Source organism: Bidens hawaiensis, unplaced genomic scaffold (assembly GCF_021521415.1).
Source record: "Bidens hawaiensis isolate Kalapana, Puna unplaced genomic scaffold, B.hawaiensis_p1.1 tig00008819_1, whole genome shotgun sequence".
Taxonomy (NCBI): domain Eukaryota; kingdom Viridiplantae; phylum Streptophyta; class Magnoliopsida; order Asterales; family Asteraceae; genus Bidens; species Bidens hawaiensis.
Window position 1 is genome coordinate 782,568 of NW_027491636.1, and position 21,192 is coordinate 803,759.

Here is a 21,192-nt window from a genome sequence, read left to right on the forward strand (position 1 = left end):
GAGACCAATACCCGTGAATTCAGATCAAATGCATGAGAAGCTTCGATTTACAAATAGAACAATTAGGTGGCTTGGTAGAACGTAGTTCAGTCTTTATATATATACACTATAATTTATCCCCTGTATTACGGGATTTTTTTACATTATTCGTTTCTAATATTTATATATTTTTTGAATTTTAATTATATTTATCGTAAGAAAGTTAGTAATATACTTAAAGTTTAATGATAAAAGAGTTTCACAAATAAATGCGATGTTATAACTCGGTTTAAAAGATACTTGGGTTTGGTGAGACCCATTATCCGTTTATTTTTTTCTTACTATAAAATTGTTTCTTAATTATAAATAATATTTAAAAGAAAAAGAAAATATTAATTTTTAGTATATCCTTATTTTATAAGATTTTCATGTCATATATTTGGTGTGATAAATTTCTTAATTTAATGAGATGTTATAACCCGTTTAAAGGCTATCTGGGTTTGGTAAAGCTCATACCCATGAATTCGGGTCAAATGCATGAGAAACCTTCATTAATAAATAAAGCAAGCTGGTGGCTTGAGAGAATGTAGGGAGCACCCATGGAGCTTTTAAATGTTTCTTATATATATATATATATATAGGGTAGAGATACTGTACGCTAATGCCTTAACGTACAAGAGGTACGCGAGACGCTCAAAGGCAAAAAAAACAAAGGGAAAAACCTAAAACGCTCCGCTCAAAGGCAAAAAAAACAAAGGGAAAAACCTAAAACGCTCACAAAAACTTAAACGCTCAGTCAAAAACCTAAAACGCTCAGAAAACCCTCAAAAAAACGGTCTTCGTGAAAGAAAGTAAAAATTGATCGATTAACTATCTCAAATTGTTTTTTTCGGTTAACCATTCATTGATTGGATATGTATTGACGATTCTGAGATGTTGGGATGTGATTTTATGGATCGATTCATGAAAAACGAGATTCGCGTACGTTAATATACGTTAAGAATTAGCGTATTCCATCTTTTCTATATATATATATATAAGATTTAAGATTGGGATTCCTATTTTTGTGGGTGATAAAGTGGTTAGGATGTAAAATAGGAGGTCGTGACCTTAAAACATTCTCATCTATCCATCATTTTCTACATCATCTTGAAACTTAAAAAAAATATGCTAAAAATTAGCTCTATCACATCCATCATTTGTTTATCCAACCTAAATTAAAAAAAAATACATCAAGTTTATAAAAAAAATTATTATTTATCATGCTAAAATTTTGTGAGTGTATAAAAACGAGAAATATAATAAAACAATTGAGTATGAGTAAGATTAAAATAGTGGATGAGTTGTAGGAGATTTATTAAACGAGTATTAATTTTAAAAAATATGAATTTTAATTAAATTAGAGCATTATCATTCTTTCCTTTATCTTCAAATCCTAAATTACACAAAAAACAGTATATTTTTTCTATACTTTTCAATTAAATAATATATTTCATACATTTATCATTTCTTTCTCTTTTCTCCACTTAAAACCACTTTCAACAAATATTAAAAAATTATATGGAATGAATAGTAGTTTTTCAAATATACAGAAATCACTGCATTTTCTCTCACATCTACTCACAACACCCAAGTCACTCTTTACATTATAAAAACTCCTCTCACAAAAATTAAGTGATGAGATGTGAATGCTATAGGGTAAAAAATGGTGGATGAGATCTCTATCTTTATTTTTCTCTAAATATACTACAAAACATTGTGTTTTCTTTCTAATGTTCAATTAAATAATATTTTTATACTTTAATTATTACATTTTTTTCTCATTTACTCATAATTAATTTCAAAAAACATTAATAAATTATAAATGATGAACAGTGTTTCCCTAAATTTACTCATGATCAAATTTATTTTCATATCTTTCACTCACAACCACTTACAAATACTCTATAAAATATAGAGAAACCACTCACAATAATATAGAGGACCTCTTGGGAATGCTTTAACATTGGTTCAGACCGTATAAAGTGTAAAAAATTTAGTCGTTAAAAAAATTATCTCTTTAGTAACAACATATATAAACACTTAATAAATTCAAAAACAAATATATAATATTTAAAAAAAATATTGTAATGTGGATCATGCTATAGTATTTTAGTTTCATTCACAAGAATTCTCACTTATTCTCTGGTGATTCCGCCTTGTGTCATTGTAACTAATTAAGTAGAATAAAAAACGTAGAAAGATTATTAAAATATAAAATATTTAGAAAAAAAACTATTTAAACATTTTTTCAAAAGCGTTTAAAACTACTCAAATACCTTAAATATCTGAACGAGTCTTTCTGAGACAGGATGTTAACAGTCCATACAGATTGTTACCCCAGACTTGAGGCCTGACTCACCCAAAAACACCATTATGGAGAAACCCACCATTGTAAAAAAAACACCTTTTGAATTGGGTTTTTTTATCCGAGCGCATAAAGATCACAGGTATTAACTATCACTGTCAGGTCATCCAAGACAGTTATAAAAAAAACTATTAGAAAAAGTAGGGAACATGGAATAGATTTCAAATCAACCAAACACGGAAGGTTTCGGCAATCCCACTGCATATGCCAAATTTGTGAAATGGACATTTCAATTCCATCCCTAAATGCTAGCTTCTATGGCAATTCAGATCTTTCATCTTTCTTTATATAGTACTACTACTGTCACGCAAACGTCTAGTGACATAACAGAAATTCACAAGTCACTACACCATATTAATTAACTAATTTTACACCAACGTACATTAATATTTATTACACGATAAATAATTTACTAGTCATTACAAATTAATACAACCTCACACTTGACACTATTAGTTCAATTAATCAAAGAAAGAATTGCTTTATTTAAATGATATTAATCTTCTTGAAAGCCTAACCCTTGGCACTAGTTCAGTCTTGTCCATTAGGTTGACTAGGGTAGTTTAGAGTTGGTGCTGGTGTAGTTGGGAAGAGCTGTAGAGTTTTGGGTGGTACCCTTGTGCAATATGGACTTGTAGTCTCCATCATCATCACTCTCATGAATGAGCAATCACACATGACCTTCTTGCAGGTGGCCAGCTGATCTACATTCCATTCGTTGACTATGTTTTTGTAGGTTGACTTATCTTCAACTACCACACCACCCTGTAATTATACCATTAAATATGATAATGACACACTTATATATAGACATATATAAGAAATGCAAGTTTAGTTGAAATGCAAGTTATAGTTGACAAAATATGTATATTAAATATCAACTTGATGTTGCCATGTTGGTATAACATATAATGAAATTTAAAAAACATGGATTCATATTATACTTTTTGAAAAAAATTACATATATATAATTATGAACTTAATGTTGGTGTAACATTAAACACACTACTTTTAAAGCTCACTGAAATTGATTTCCAAATTAGACAAGCATCAAAACCACTAACTATTGAAGATTTGAAGGTAAAATGTTACCTTTGAAATTTACCAATGTTATATCATCTAAATATCTTTTTGCGAATAATTTTCAAAAACATTTAACAAAAAGTTGTGGGATTTAGATTTCTGCAAACTAGTGCCTGTTGTACTTCATCCTAATTCATGCGACTTTGTACTTTTGCCTGCTTGCTAGCTAGGTCATAAATGAAATCATTCTTGCTGATAAAAAAAGATTAGCTTTTAACAAATAGACCTTATGTTCCTTAGATTCCATAAATCTATTAGAATAATGTAACGGTCACTCATTAAAATACTGAATTCGTTTATAATTAACTACGAGTAACTTTTCTTATATATTGTTCTAATCTTAAAATGTTCAAATACATCAAAAACCTTAACTAATTAGCCACTAGGTGACACATTTTGTCAAAAGCATTGTTCAAGTGTGAGTTAATTAACTTAGGTTACCTGAATGGGAAAGGGATGATGACAAGGTGAGTTGTAAGAAGGCGGATTTTGATACAAAGCCATGAGTTTCTTTCGAATTTTTTGTCGGTCTCGAGCTTTATGATTTTGAAACCAATAGAACACATTTTTGCCTTGAATTCTACCATAAAGAGAGAGCCTTGCGGTTATTTGTTGTATTTGTGTTGCCGTTGGTGTTTTTAGACCTTCTCTATACATTCCCTCTAACAACATCACCTGCTCCGGTGTCGGACACCATCGACGGCCGCGTGATTGCGGTGCCACCGCAGTTTTCGTAGCGGACATCTTCTTGTTTAACAGCGATTGGAAAGGTTTTTGGAGTGAAGGGGTAGTATTTATAAAGGGAATGGGTGATTTGATTATGTCATAGTCACCCTCAGTTTGCATGTCCTTTTATGAATTAAAAACAAAATTCATGGAATGTAAATATAAAGTGAAATATGATGGGATAGATGCAGCCGTGAAAAAAAAGAGAAAAACAGAAATTTCTACTATTACTGTTATGGAAAAATGAATGATTCCAACTTGGGATCATAATTAAGGTTGTTGGGTTATTTGTAATATCTACATTTTTATGTCTTAATGTTTTATAAGAACAGGATAATGCATTAATAACTAGTAAGAGTTATAGGAATCACATATTAAGTATTTCTTGGAAGATGTTTAAGATTGGTTGTTGAATGTTTTGTTCCAAGGTACGTACATTTAATTATATGATTCATTGTGCGATGTATTTGTTACATATATGTAACTCACGGTGTCATATATGTATAACTTATATGAGCTACGTATATGTAACATTATTAGTTACATGTGTGTAATATATACAAGTTTTGAGCAAGAAGGTATGATTGAGGTATTGATCTAGAGGGGAAGTGATTTCCACAAGCATAACTAGCGAGTTGTGGTCTTGACTAAAGTAAATAGTCACACATCAAACATCAAAGTATGAACACACCATAATTGAATATGTTGAGTGTATTAGTATGAACACACAAGTATGTATATATGATATGTAATATCAATTAAGTTGATATTTTGAAATTCTCAAGTGTTAATCCTAAATGACTTAACTATAATATGAACAAATATATGTTATTATTGTGAATGACTTTAATATATATTTCGAGACTTAGTATAAGAAACTTACAATGATAATGAACATGTAGATGTTTCTATCACCATCAGTGTGTTTGAACTATGGCTATGTATATATCACTATTGGCAAAGATAAATGCCATTTTTTTGAGTTAATATCAAGACTTAAGTGGTGTCATATACTAGTAGCATACTAACATTCATCTTGTTGGTGAAGCATGCGTTCACCAAAGTGACCCGGCTTAAGACTTATCTTGAAGTTCTTATAAGGTTAAAGGCTAGATAGAAATGATCCTAAAATGATTGACAAAGCTATTAATGTGTAACATATGACGACTTTTAAGACTTTCCTAAATACTGCATTTTAGGATTGATGAATATGTCTCGTTAGTTAGTCTAAACTAAGTAATGTAAGTTGGGAAAAGATATGGCGATAACTCTTAAGGCTGTGAAGAATCAAAATGATGCGTCTTTTGTATTAACATGCTAGATTACTATAGTCTAAAGCATGTTAGAATATTACTTATTAATTATCATGCTTCACGAAGAATGATTAACTTTAAGCATTCAACTATGACACCCAAATGAATTTGTGTATATATAGCCATATAGGAGCAAAAGGAGACTTCAATTCAGTTCAAAGTCACGTTGAATTTGAGTGTGTTATTGCTACCAACCTATGGCAAGGTTAGCTTAAACACCAGTAAGTGTTGAAAGCAAGTGCCAAGGCATGTGTTGCGTTGGTTAACTTAGACAATTTTGTGAGCAACCGCAATCTGAATAGGAAATTCTATTTTGAAACAACCTTGTTGGGTTTGTAAAATTGGTATTTGAGAAATTTCTCAAACCTGTTTAGAAAGGGAGAAGCTTTCACTACCCAATTTGGACATTAGTTGAATCAATAAGGTAGCTTGCATTTAATAAAAATAATGTAGCAATAAGGATTTGAGTAATTCTAATGAATGCAGACATCCGACCAAGTGAGGTACACAATGGTCATAAGAAGTCTATCTAGTTGATTAGATTCATATGCCAATTGGTTAGAATTAGAATCCAGATAATTGTCTAATAGGACATACCAAAAGCATAGTGGGATGTGCCCGCCATGAAATAATTTTCAAGTCATTGCAAAGACAAGACTTTTGAACTGGATCGAAGTTGGGATCTCATGTTATGATCTTAAGGATTGACAAATAGGTAAGATTAACTCATGAGTTAAGAACCTATCACGACAGTTGATCTCAATTGCATATTATCTTACGTAGACTTGTATGAGTCAACAACAGATGGTTTACGGAAGATCATATTGTGAAATTAGACTAAAGCCCGTGAAGAAGGATGTGCAAAATAAATCTAACTAGTTGACTAGAGAACCTAAGATCTAGGTTAATTAAATAGGACATGAACTAAGTTAGATATCCATAGGTGGTCATTGTGGGGAGCTTAATATATAAATGGATTGATTAAAATTTGAAAACATAATTTCCTAAGAAGCCTATTAATAAATCTAGGTCCTTGAAGCTGGGATTTAAAGGTTGAGATTAGTAGTTTCTAAAAATTGTATAACATCCTATTTATATGGTATAGTTTTTAGTTTACGTGGTATACTTTATTTTAAAGTCTATCTACACTTCTTAGAAAACAATGATTTTTTATTTAAACTCTTTTCTACACACATACACCAATAACAAAGTGGGCTACTGTAAGGTCCCGTTACCGGTAACCCTACTTTAGTGTTGGATTTACTCATAAACGCGGTTCTAAATATCATAGTTAATTAAAAACTTACGCGGAACATAAACTTTCATAAACCTTACATATTAAATCATAAACATGTCTTAAAATCATTCTTCTTGTCTTTTCAAAATCAAAACATAACTTATAAAACATAGCAGATCTTCAGATGTCAGGCTTTTATTCTTCTGCCATGTGTCCCGCTCACGCCAGCTGTCGCATCCTACTCACCTGCGTGCATACTAAAAGTCAGCTACGCTGAGTGAGTTCTAGTTAATCATACATCATACAATACATTCACTTACCTTCAATCATGCATCCGAAGATACATAATAATTACTTTACTAATTTACTTTTATTTCATACTTTCATACATACGTACATACTTTATTACGTTCATACTTTATATTATTATCCATTCTATCTCAGATATTATTAGGGTCTGATCCCGTCTTCTCTATCTCAGATATTATTAGGGTCTGATCTCTCTTTCTTCTTCTTCGTTCATACTATCGTTACATACTCATACATATACTTTCTTTAATCATTATTACATACTCATATATCGTTCATACATTTATATCATACACATTCATCTTTCATATACATACCTCCCTTGTCAATAAGTGCAATATTCGAAGATCGTTCACGTATCGACAAGCTTTCATTCACAATCATAACATAATATCTATCACATAAATCATACATGGCATACACTTACCATTTAAGGTAAGTGTATTAACTATCACATCGAGTATGCACACAGCCCCGAAAACATAACAAGGAAATGGGGCTAGAAACTCACCTGGACCCTGTTGCGTTCGCCGTTAATAGTAATCCACTTCTTTAACTGAGCACGGCTAACTGTTAAATATATACCTTTGTTAATTAACCGTCTAACTAGTTAATGCGGGCTTCCTAAGTTGGGCTCGTTATTTATTTTAAATAGTCACAAGGGCTTAAGCTGGTGGGCTGAGTTAAGTCAGGTCCAATGGCCCAATATTGTTTCTGGTTTCAACTGGGTTCAGGTCCAAGCCCAAACTGGGTGGCCGAGAACTCCAAGACAGAAAACCCATGAGGTTTGACCGAGAACTCCGGTTTTTGGCCGAGAACCTTGACCGAGAACATAGGTCACCGAGAACATTCTGGCCGAGAACTTGGGTTGACCGAAATCTTGGTTGACCGAAATCTCGAGCTTGGCCGAGAACATGGGTTGGCCGAGAACCCCCAGTTCCGGCCGAGAACCCTCAGAACCCTCAGGTGAGGTGTGTTCATCTCATTTTTCCATTTTTGTAATTCACCTTGTAAGGCCCTGTTACCGGTGCCTCACATTGGACGTTGGATTTACTCATAAACGTAGTTCTAAACATCATAGTTAACTAAAACATTCGCATAATATTAAAACATTCAACCAATATATTACATAACCATCCTTTCTTGTCTTAACGGGCATTCAGATTATTTAAAAATAAAACATTGTCTTTAAATTATCAAAACATAACACTTCATTGAGTTGCCAGTGTCTTCAATTCCATGCCATGTGCTTCCCCTCAAGCAAGTTGCCTCATTCTACTCACCTGCGTGCATACTAAAAGTCAGCTACGCTGAGTGAGTTCTAGTAAATCATACAATCATACAATCTGTTCACATACTTGCACACGTGCCCGAAGGGGTGTACATTATTCATACTTACTTTTCATACATAACTATCCGTCCTATTTAAAGAGCCTTCCGCTCTATAACATCACAGATATTATAACGGTCTGGTCCCTAACATCACAGATATTATAAAGGGGTCTGGTCCCCAACATCACAGATATTAATAGGGTCTGGTCCCTACCATCACAGATATTATTAGGGTCTGGTCCCTACCATCACAGATATTATTAGGGTCTGGTCCCTTTGTTTCATGCAACTGTACCGTACCTGTTCATACATATTTTCCTTGACAATATTTGCAATCTCCGAAGAGCGTTCACGTACCATCAACATAACATACATACATTATGCATACATCATATATTCATACATACATCATATCTTACATCATACTTATCAATCATATCTTTAACTACCACCTGACGGTACAGGCAATATCCGAAGATCGTTCATGCACCGTCAGGAAATCATCATACATAAATCATACAAGGCATACACTTACCACTTAAGGTAAGTGTATTAAATAACACACCGAGTATGCACACAGCCCCGAAAACATAACAAGGAAGTAGGGCTAGAAACTCACCTGAATGCGGTTACGTTCTCCGTTTATGGTAATCCTTTTCTTGAGTTGTGCACGACTAACTGGATAATAATTACACGCATCAATTAACTATCACTACCCATATCGTCTTTCTAGTTCAATCATTACCCGCAACTAACGGGAGTCCGGGGGCAGCGCCCCTGGCAGCAGGGTTCTAGGGGCGGCAGCCCCTAGCGGGGTCCAAGGGGCAGAGCCCCTGGCTGGGGTTAAGCTGCCAAGTCAGCTTGGAAAAATTTTATTTACATTAACTGTCTTAACACATTTCTCACTAGGATTTTAATTCATTTCTCAGCGAACTTAACTTTTGGCGAACTTACTATTAAGCGAAATTATCGTTAGCGAACTTAAGCATAGGTGAACTTAATCTTGGCGAACTTAGTCCTCGCGAACTTAGTCCTGGCGAACTTATATACTCAGTGAAGTTCTTACAGCAGCGAACTTCTAACACAGGCGAAGTTCGTGGTCTGCTGTTTGCAGGCGAAGTTATTCAGTTCAACTACGGGTTTGGTTCCTATCGATCTTAACAAGCATTTTGGCGATTTTAATACTCTTGTTATGGTTCGACATCACCCACTAATCGTTTCCTAACCGTTTTCGTTCATATATAACCCGTATATACTATAAAGCTTGGACCTTTAAGCTTAAGAACGTTCAAAACGAGTCGCCGTACATAGCCACAGATTTGTTAAGTTCGTTTCCAACGTCAAGTTTGCTACTTCACGTTTCGTTTAGACCCGATTTACTGTACGTTTAAGTTTCGTGGCTAATCGTTTATAAAAACGTGAACTTTAAGATCGAAATCATACCTTTATGTGCTCGGTTTGCTCGGTTATCTCGTAACTAGCTCGTATATTGGAGGTCTAATAATGGTTGGCTTGATTTTGGACTCGAATCCTCTCTCTCTCTCTCTCTCGAGCGTATGAGGTGGTGTATGTGTTTTGAGTGTGTAGAGATTAGGATGAAAGGAAATGAGTATTTAGGGTTATATGGTGGTTTAAGGAGGTAGTTATACTCCTTAAGGCCCAGGGACCTAAGGCCCATTACCCTTAATCCATCTTAATTAAATCCAAGTCCATGATCTTTTCCTCATTAGACGTTAATTAGTATTATTAAACGCACGATAATTTAACGCAACATTCTCTATTTATTATTAGAATATTTAGGATGTTACACACCTAGCCCAGTTAACCGTTTTATGGTTCAATCCATGGACTTGTAACCCTTAATCATCATTAGCCATACCCGTTTCACACCCATTACTATCGCGGCTTCAAGATCTATCCCGTTTTAGGCATAAAGCTTAGACCTTTATACCTTTAAAACGTTCTAGGCTAGATCTAGGGTTCATCTATGAGCCGTATATAACCATATGTCCACTAAGTCCGTTTTAATCATCAAGTTTGTATTTTTATAAGACATCTAGGTCCAATCTACTCTAGGGTCAAGTTTCATGGCAAAATGTTCATAAAAATGTGACCTTTAAACGTAAAGTACAGACCTTTATATGGTTATTAGGTTACGGCTAGCTTGTATGAGTTATTGATCTTGTATCTAGCTTGTATAATTGAAGATCCAACGTTGTTATAATCGATTTAAGGCTTGGATTTGGTCTTAGATCTCTCTTCCTCTCTCGGCCGTAAATAGGAAAGGAGTGTGTGTGTTTTGGAGGTGTGTAGAGAATATTATGGATAAGATGGATGAAAATGGAAAGATTTAAGGTTTAAATGGGTACTTATACTCCCTAAGCCTATGGACTTAAGACTCATCTTTCCTTTTTAGTCCATGATTAATCCATCTAATTAGCCCACTCCTCTTTCCTCTTTCCTCTTTTATTATTTTATTTACTGATCCAAGTAAACTTTTTCATAATATAATATTTAAAATATCATTATTGAAATTTTGGGATGTTACAGCTACATATACTGCTTTAACAACCACTTAATCAATTCTTGAGGTTAAACATTCCATATATATGGGATGTGGTAAAAAGACTGGTTTGTCATTACATGTTAATCACTTGCCCTAATTTAACTTACAAGACTAACGAGTTAGCCCTAACAGATTCAAAGTGAAATACATTATGGCCAAAGTGATAACAGAGCATTAAGAATGAAATATGGAAATATGGTGTATACGTAAATGTTGTTTTCTGTAATTTTGTCAAATATTATTATCCTATATTAAAATTTAGTTTTCTTCGTGGCTAAAACGGTTGAAACATGTAAAGTATCCAATTTTTTATCCTAACTGATTATATATGTGTATTTACAAATGGTTCACATGAAACATGGTGTTCTTTTATTTTCGAGTTTCCTTGTTTTTATTTTGGTGTGAGTGTTGTAACGGGTGTTTACTCGATGTTTTTTTTATTAGTTTCTTGCTAGTCTTTTACACTAATAGAAAATATACCTTTAATGACACGCGAATCATGACACACGGTCATTTTATGACAAATTAAAACCGCATGTCATTAAATATTGTCATCTTTTATTAAAATTTGAAAAAAACAATGACTCGTGTCATCGTTTTATTAAAAAAGAAAAAAACACGCGCTACACTGTGTCATCTTTAAAAGCTATATTGTCTATCGTTCATCCCAATTACATAACACAAAATCTGCACGCCGATCAACTCTCATCATCATCACCCATTGTTGATTTTAGATTATGGCTCTGATTTTCGGCTCCGATTGTTGATTACGGCTCTGTTTGTTGATTTCAGAAACTGACTACTCACTATTTACGGTATAATTACTCACCGGGACTGATTAATCTATCAGTTTTAGCCTTCAATTTGCATAAATTGTTAGGTTTAATCTGTTGACATGATTGTTAGTTCAGTTTGTTGACATGATTGTTAGATTTAATTTGTTGATATGGTTGTTAGGTTTAATCTTTTGACATGCGTGTTGATTGTTAGGTTTAATCTCATGCTATAAGAATTGGGGATTTAGGTTAACTTTTGCTCTGTTGGACTAATCTCAGCGTGATAATTGATATGATTTGTACTCGACAATTGAGAATTACTCATTTTCAATATTTATATTATTTCATATTGAATTCTATATAATTTTGAGCAAATAGTCTGTTTACTGATTAGTGATTTGTTATGCTCATGTTATAAGAATTGGGGATTTAGGTTAGGATTTGGTCAACTAGACTAATTCTCTGCGTGATAACTGATATGGATTGAACATGTTTTGCAGAAGTATTTAGTTATATCTAACTTTTACAGATAGTATAATTAGAGATTTGTAGGTGTGAATTATGAAAGAAACGTCAATTCGAATACAAGAGAAATAAGTTTAGCCTAAATGTGTACATGTCAACCAGAAGTTACTTATTTGTGTTAGTTGTAGATCAAGTCATTCCCAATTATATGAATTCAGAAATTTGACTATTTTACCTCAGCTTCAAGATCTGGTTTTGTTTTATGTTATATCTAGGAATATGATTGATGTTGTGTAGTTTTGCTAGAATTGAACCATTTTTAGGGGTTAAAAGGAAAAATGAACGAGAAGCATGTACGTCAGTGCGACTGCTCATTCAGTAACAAATTGCTTTGTTGAGTTTTGTGCTAACGGTATGATTGTTGTTACAAACATGAGACTTATACACCTATTTGTTAATATATATTTGGATTTGCTAGCTTACTGTAAATTCGTGTCAGTACAATATGTTGGTAATTTGCCTCTGCTTCGCACACAAGTGGTAGGGTCATATGAGATTTAGATTTAGTGATTTACATTCCGTTTTTTTCATAGGTTTGGTCTCTAACTTCTAAGTCCTTTTAACTATAGATATGGTTTGTTGAAAAATAGTTATCAAATGTCTATTTTTTACTACTGCACTTTTAGTAAATATAAACCATTTAATGTGTCTATTAGCTTGAGAGTGACTCCATCTAAAAGGGGTAAAACTGGCAAGTTGGGTGGTTGGACCTGGTTCTCATGTTCCATATATTGATCTTGAAATAGTCTGTTGACCACTTGACCGGACCCATGATATAGATTTAGAAGTTTATTTGTTGTAGCTGAAAATTCTGTGTACCCAATCTGAGTGGATAATTAGTGGAATCAACCTAGTGTTGAAAAAATTGGTATAATGAATTGATTGTTGGAGCACTTGAATTATTTTATAACTGCTGGTTCATGTCAATGGATTTGGTATATCATCTAAATAAAATTAATTGTTTTTTATGATCTAGTCTTGCATGGGCATCCACCATAGATGATCTTATTTGTAAACTAACTTTATTAAACTTATACGAATCTATGTTATGATGACCATTTGTTATGTATTTATGTAGTGTCCATGTCAGTCGGGAAGCATCGAATGTGGCTACTTTATGTTAAAGTTCACAAAAGAGATAGTTGATGAAATATTGGTCAATGACATTGTAAGTATAGTAGCCTTTTATATTTTCATTACTGTATCAGTTTAGTAAATTAAATTCACAACAATATGAATTAAGTGATAGTGTCAAGGTTGACTTTTTATGGTCAAAGCTGCAGATTAAGGCTGTTCGAAATGGGACATTCAATTCAGTATCAACAAACTAATGGAATTTTTCCATAAACCCAGAATAAATAAGTCTCCTTACAATAAGACACAAATTAGTTTTGAAAACACTACAACATGAGTATTTCTGCTGTAAGTAGACTCATTTTGCTTATGCTTTTGATCTTGGATCCAGTTGCCGTATAGTATATGGCTATATTCTACATCAGGTTATTAAGTTGCTTAATGGAATATGTTATTGGTCACTTTTTTTGACAAAACATTTGAACTTGATGTTTAACTGAATCTATTTATAAGTTAGAAATATTGAGTAAGGGCATTTAGCAATTAGGTTTTAATCTCTTCTCACTAATCTAAAATTATTCTCAGGTTGTGTCAGAGAACAATGAGCACACGGATGCTGATATTGATGGAATTCGTGAAGAATGGTCGACTATTGTGGCATCCTTTATTTACCAGTGAAAGTTCGTATTGATGTTAATGAAATGTTAACTTTGAAATATTGTTAATTTTGAATGATTGTTATTATTTTGTGAAATATTATATGAAATGGATTGTTGTGCTATATTTGAATTTTAAGTTGTATTATTAAACATTAATTGTCATTAGTTAATATGAAAATTATAATTCTACCAATTTTTTTATAATACTTAAAACCATGACATGCAAATGCGTGTCAAAAAAACATGTCAAGAACGTGTCATAAAAAGATGACACATAATTTGCGTCATTTTTTTTATGACAGGGCCTTCCTTGACACGATATGGCGTGTCATCTACCCCTTTAATGACGCACATTGTGCGTCATTAAAGGTCTATTTTCTAGTAGTGTTGGTTGTTGTCTTTATAAAAGTGGTGGTTCAAAAAAAACTGATTATATATGTATAAATATTTATTATAACATATGATTTTTTAATCATATTTAATATATTTATAGTCAGAAAATGTAAAAGATTTGAATATGTTGGTATTAATCATTCCATTTTAGACGTGTATTTACAAATTATTTATATTTACTTGTTATCAAGTAAATGTGTGGTGGTAGTTATTGAAGTCCCAACAACCGAACTGAGACCTATATAAAGCCTACATATTGCTTATATTCTTTCAGATGGGTCGGACCCATTGACAAACCCCGCCTAGTGAGGAGCCACATGTGACCTAACGGACCCACTCATGTCCCTTGGTTTGGAGTTTGGACGAGATATAAGTTACCTAAACGATTACACCGAACTAATATACCAGTAATACAAAAATTCTTGTCTGTAAAATTTTCAAAAAATGAGTAAATATTTCAAACTAATATACTAATAAAACTTTCTGATAACTAAAACGAGTTAAGTTTGGTTTTCGTCCGTGAGTTTGCCCATTTTCATTAGTTAAGTATTAAGGTAATTTTTTTCTGTCTGTTCTTAGCCTATAGTTTCCAACTTTTAATCTCTTTTGTCTTTTTTGCTAAAGTTAAATTCGGGGGTTTAATCAATTTAGCTATTTGAGGATCAAATCTGTATTTATTTTAACTGTTTAAGCCCTAAGGCCTAAAGTTTTTTAATTTTAACTATTTACGCTCTTTTGACTAACAAATGTTTTTATTTTAGCTATCTAAGGCCTAAGATTTTTTAATATGAACTATTTACGCTCTTTTGACTAACTTTGTTGGACTTTTTGTTTGTTCTTTTTTAAAAAAAAAAAAAAAGAATAAACCACAAATGGAATGTGTGATCAAGTAGATAAAATGGGCAAATCTTGTGGAGGAAAATTGAACTTAACTCTAATAAAACATAATGCTATTATATATAGACAAAAATATAAATTTTGTCATTTAAACATCGTCAATTTATAGGTTAGGTCATTTAAAAAGTTTGTTTTCATTTTCTCAGTTAAGTAATGACATGTTTCAGACATGTGAGAGCATAGTGATAATTACACATTTACTTAATTTTGTCTTTTAAAAAAACTATTTTTTTTAATATTGATCCTTTTATATATAACACAAACCAAACTACATCTGGATAATGGGTAAGCGAGCAACAAGCTGCGCTGTTATCCCCTTTTGAATCGCAAAGCCTATTCTACTAAATATAAATCCTTGGTTCCTCGGGCTCTGCGAGTCACTGTGGACCACCTTCTGCACCCGCTCCAAGAAGCGAACCGCCTCGGGAGCTAGGGATCCAAAAGTGTCGAAGGCAAATGGAATGAACACGTGCTGATTCTCCAAACACAATGTCTCATGCTTAGCAACCTTCCTAGACTCCGCTCTCAAAACCGCATGTCCCGGTACGAAGCCACTGTCTCTCAGCCCCACCAACGGGGACACCCCAGTGAGGTCAACACACGCATGCTTACCCCCTGCCCAGCCAAACACAAGAACATCCGCATGACGCAGGGTAGATCTTCCCTCACTCGGATCAGTCAAAAAGTTAATAGGTGCCTCTTTCTTGGCTGAGATCCCGGCACGTCTAAGCACATCCCATAACACATCTCTAACCCAGTCATGACGATACTTGAATCCCGACAATTCCTTACAGTGGAGGGCATGCTAACCGAATCTATCCAAACAAGCTTTTTTACAAATGGGGCATAATTCATCTGGAGGGAAAAGGGGAATCATAAGCCGGTATTTAAGGATGACTATGTATTCAACTGCCGACATCCGTTGCCCAAGACCTTCAATGGGCACAACAGTCAAAAAATCCTGGGCATGAGCCCCCTTGAGACAAGCTAAAATTGCCTTTTGTCTCGGGGTCATATCGAATCGCTCCTCCAAATCATGTACGTGTTTACCATAAAGAGCACTCGCCAAGGTTTGTTGAGGTTTCTTGGGGCGGTCTCCTTATCAGTAAAACCGCCTATATCAAGGTTCGGGAGAGTTGTTCCAATATTACTAAGTGCAAAAGAGTAGTCAGGATCTACCCCCGTAACACCAGCGTTTCTCATGACGTGGTCTTGCAATTTCCACGACTGAGACCTGGAAGCCACAAATGCATATGCGGAGACATCCTCAGCCGAGAAAATTCCTAAGCCTCCGCAACGCATAGGGAAGGAAGCCAACCTCCACTGGAGGTCCCCAAAATGCGGTCCTCCACACACAACAATATCTTCAATTGCCCCCCGCAGGCCCGCATCAAAGATGGACACAGCCTCTTTGACATGTTCAGGTTGACAGGTCCGGAGCCCAAACACTAACTTATCAACCCCCATGCACGAGCGTAACAAAAGGAGCTCACTTTGGGGGTCCCTCAGGTCCGGCAGGCGTTTCATAAGTTCAACCGCCCTCAAAGCTCTTTTAGTTGCCAAAGACCGAATAAACCCTGTATCCCGACTAACCGCTCCCCCCAAGAGTTTAACTCCCATCGCAGGCCTGCTAATCTCTCCAAGGAATAAACCCGACACTTTCTTCGAATCATCACATATCAATCAATCAATCAATCATACCCAGTAAAATCCCACCGACAGCAAAGCTATAAGTAGGGTCTGGGGAGGGTGGGATGTAGGCACACCGTACCTCTATCCAAAGGAATAAAGAGGTGGCTTCCAGAGAGACCCTCGGCTCTAAGTACATTTGTATGAAGCAAAATAAAGGAAATCAAAGTTTAACAGCTATATAAAAACTACTACTAATTATAATAATATTAATAATAATATTAATAATAAGATCACAGTTTAACAACTATATAAAAGCTAATAATAATAATAATATATGTAAGGGAAATACCATTATGGTATGTGACCTAAATAAGTTAAGTCTAAGCCCTAAGGTATTCAATTCTCTCTAAAAATCCTTAACTTTAATTCTACTTCTCCACGAATTCATATCCTCAACCATGTCCTCGGAGAGGTTTAGGTCTATCAAATCATGCCTAATCCTCTCATCCCAAGTCAATTTCGGTCATCCTCTACCCCTCCTCCCCTCTATAGTAATGTTGTCTACGGATCTAACAGGATTCGTCGTCAGTCTTCTCTTTACATGTCCAAACCATCTCAATCTCCACTCTCTTATCTTGTCTGCTATGTTCGCCACCCCTAATCTCTCGCGAAACACAACGTTTCTTATTCGGTCTAGCCTTGTGTGCCCACACATCCAACGTAGCATTCTCATTTCTGCTACCTCCATCTTCCGCACTTGTGCCTTCTTGATGGCCCAACAATCTGTTCCATATAGCATTGCAGGTCTAACTGCCACCCTATAGAATTTTCCCTTTAGTTTAGTCGGGAAACTCTTGTCGCACAATATACCTGTGGCTGCTTTCCATCTACACCATCCTACCTGAACTCGGTGGGTCACATCACTGTCTAATTCCCCATCGCTCTGTACAAAAGATCCTAAATACTTGAACTTCGTTACCTGCGGGACCACTTGCCCTTCAATTGTGATCTGTGCGTCTTCATTGTCGTTTATCCCACCAAAATCACAGTGGAGGTACTCCGTCTTAGATCGGCTAATCTTTAAACCTTTTGTCTCTAAGGTTGTTCGCCACTCCTCAAGCCTCATGTTTAGATCTTGTTTTTTCTCAGCAAGTAACACAATATCGTCTGCGAACATCATGCACCACGGGAGAGTCCCCTGAATCGACTTTGACAGCTCATCCAAGACTACTGCAAAGAGAAACGGGCTCAACGCTGACCCGTGGTGAAGACCTACCTCTACAGGAAAGAAATCAGCTGACGACCAAAAAACCTCTGTTTTTCGAATATTAAACCTAAGCCCTAGAGACGCCCCCTCTGAGCGAATAATGCCCAACGCTCTAGCGACCTCCTCAGCTTTACCAATAATAGTGCCATCGTCTAAATACCAAGCATGGAAGGGCAAGGGACAGGTCCCTTGCACCCTAAGGATGAGCGGATGAAGGACCAACGCAAAAAGAAGAGGGCCAAGGGGGTCCCCTTGCTGCACCCCAGTAAAAGCCCCGATATGAGTATCCCTCACATATAAACGAGCGGGGCGGGCATATAAAAACTGGACCCATGGGAAGATGGATGGACATATGCAGCTAACTTCTCTGAGAAGGGTCGTCCGATCCACCTCGTTGAAGGCGTTAGAAAAATCAACAGTGAGCATAGCCAGGGACCCGTCAGAATGAAACGTGTTCAAAAATCTGTTAGCACTATACAATACCGCTTCTGCCCCATTAGGGATCCCAACCCCAAATTGGAAATCCCCTAGATAAGCAGCAACCTTTTTCCCTATTTTACTCATAGCGACTTTCGACACCAATCTTCTCCAAATGGCCCCCACTGCGATGGGTCTAATTCCATTGTCAGGCTTCAACAGGGGGGTCAACGGTGCTGAAGCAATGAACTCCGCTAGAACTTTTGGACAAAGCCCCCCAAGCCACAAGTTGACAACATCAGTGATGGCCTTTAAAAGCCCGGAGGCGGTCGGAGACCCCTGGCCACAGAAAGCGTCTAAAATATGTTGGGCCCGCAAACCATCCCTCCCACGATATGTACCTTTCGGGAAGGTTTTAATACATTCCAACACCCAATCACCGTCCACCTGCAAGGCTAGTTCCGATGGCACGACGGAGGGCATGGTCGGGGGGTCCACCACAGGATGTTTATCAATCAATGCTCTTAAAGCCGTAAAATAGGGAAAAACTATTAGATTAATGTGGGTCCGACCTACTACTACCTTATCATCTTCAAGCCGTAAATTATCTTTTCATTTCCTTTACACACATTTTAACCACACCACCACCACTCCTCCTTCGGCCACCATTGCAACCGACTCCATTGCTTCCACCGTCCCCTATAAACCAACCTCTTGCTAATACAAAAATGGATCTTCTAGAACCCTAAATGCACCAGGAACACATAATTATTTTTCCGATTAATGTTGCGGCTACGAGAATCGATCTGGTGCTTGTTAAGAAAATCACAGCTACATAAAATAACGAACAGATTTATGGTTTCACAATTGGAAAACGCCCGTCGAAGTATTACTAACAGCCGAAAGATGTAGAGGAAAATCCACGCCGAAAGAAGCCTTAAGTAAGTGACCTGATTGAAATCCGACAAACTAAATATGTACCCATTTATAATCCAAAATATCTTGTAGTTATCAGTTTCCGATTGACATTCCTGTATCTTAAATAGTTCCAATAACTGCTTATCAATATACCTTTTTAACCTTTTGATTTCCTAAATCGAAGTTGTAATCTAGTATCAACTTAATTTCAAAGCCCCGTGTCACACCCCAACTTATGGCCTAGGCGTTTAACCAATAGTTGGTACATGTTTTGTAAATATATTAGAGTTTGTGGGTTATTTAGCGGAAGTCTTTATTTTATAATAAAATATTAATATATTTTGAAACCTTTATTTATAAATAAATATTAATTTATTTGAAAGGCTTCTCGGATAATAAATATCCAAGTGTTTGATTTATAAACCTTGTTTGATTTTACAAATCATATTTAAATATTGTTTATAATATTTTAATGATTTAAAAATGAACCATTTCTACCTTGCGAGCATCTAACTCCATGAATGACTATAATTCATTGCTACATGTGCTAAATTTATTTCCTGAAATATGGGGAAAATACGTCAGCGATATGCTGGTGGATCGTTGACTCTAAATACATTTAATAAATCTTTATTTGACTGACAAGATAGTTTTCTTGAACAATCTCAGCAGAATCGACTCTTATTTCTCTGGGAACTGATGCCAATTGGAGAACTTTTATTATGATCCCTAGTCTGAGGTCACGTAGCCTTGATTGATAGACTAGATTAATTATGTTTAGATCCAGACACATGTGTACTCGGTCTGAGTTGCTTTTATTTTCTATCTTGTAAATTATAGAGATCACGTAATCCCTTAAATCTTTTGTTAGAGATCACATAATCTCTTAAAAATATTTGACTGACTTTATTAAGATAAACAACCCGTATATCTTGACTGATTGTAAAAGGTTTAACGTATTCACCTGTGATTGTCTGTTCTGAATGATATGGTGATCTCGTTTGAAAACCTTCATGAACGAATGATTGATTAACCTATAATAAAATAGGTTTATATAAATATCTGGATCGTCTCTTAATCCGGCTACAGACCTTTAGTCTGATTTTGATAGCTTTAAACCTTGATTGATCTTTTGTTTGAATAAAATATTTTTGATATAAATCTTTCTCTTTATTTGCCAATCATGTCGAGAGTTTCTTCATAAAGAAATATCTATAATATAGGTTTCTTCTTCAAGAAGAAACGCCATTTATCTATAATCTTTGTATTTAAAATCTTATGTTTCTTAATCATGAAGAAACATTATTTTTACTATACCTTTTGTAGGTAAAAACTTATTTTTCTTAATCATGAAGAATAATATTTTAAGTACATCTTATGTATGTAAATGCTTATGTTTCTTAACCATAAAAAAACTATATTTTAGCTTTAATCTTTCTTTATATAATTTTGTATTTATTAATAATAAAGAAATCTTATTTTAATTAACACCTTTTAGTTTGATCAAGGTACGCCTTATCGTACAAAACGTATGCGACATCTGAGAGCGTGGATCTATACGATAAGAGATTAGCGAACAGTAACCGCTCTCTCTCTCTTTCTATATATATATATATATTTATTTGTGTCTACAAATACAAATGAACAATTCAATTATGGCCGGTCGATACATCAATGAATGC

General features: G+C 34.9%; 1 protein-coding gene and 1 long non-coding RNA gene across 2 annotated transcripts; one reads left to right on the plus strand and one right to left on the minus strand.

Annotated features, from left to right (window-relative positions):
* Positions 1–2,888: 2,888 nt before the first annotated feature.
* On the minus strand, positions 2,889–4,524 carry LOC143530044 (uncharacterized). Its single transcript, XM_077025679.1, has 2 exons — positions 3,911–4,524; positions 2,889–3,151 (listed from the first exon to the last, which is right to left on the minus strand). Exons 1-2 carry the CDS (start codon positions 4,313–4,315, stop codon positions 2,918–2,920), a joined length of 639 nt encoding a protein of 212 aa, XP_076881794.1. The 5' UTR covers positions 4,316–4,524; the 3' UTR covers positions 2,889–2,917.
* Positions 4,525–11,654: 7,130 nt separating this feature from the next.
* On the plus strand, positions 11,655–14,094 carry LOC143530045 (uncharacterized). Its single transcript, XR_013134781.1, has 3 exons — positions 11,655–11,767; positions 13,332–13,421; positions 13,913–14,094. It is a non-coding gene; the product is annotated as an uncharacterized LOC143530045 (long non-coding RNA).
* Positions 14,095–21,192: the final 7,098 nt, after the last annotated feature.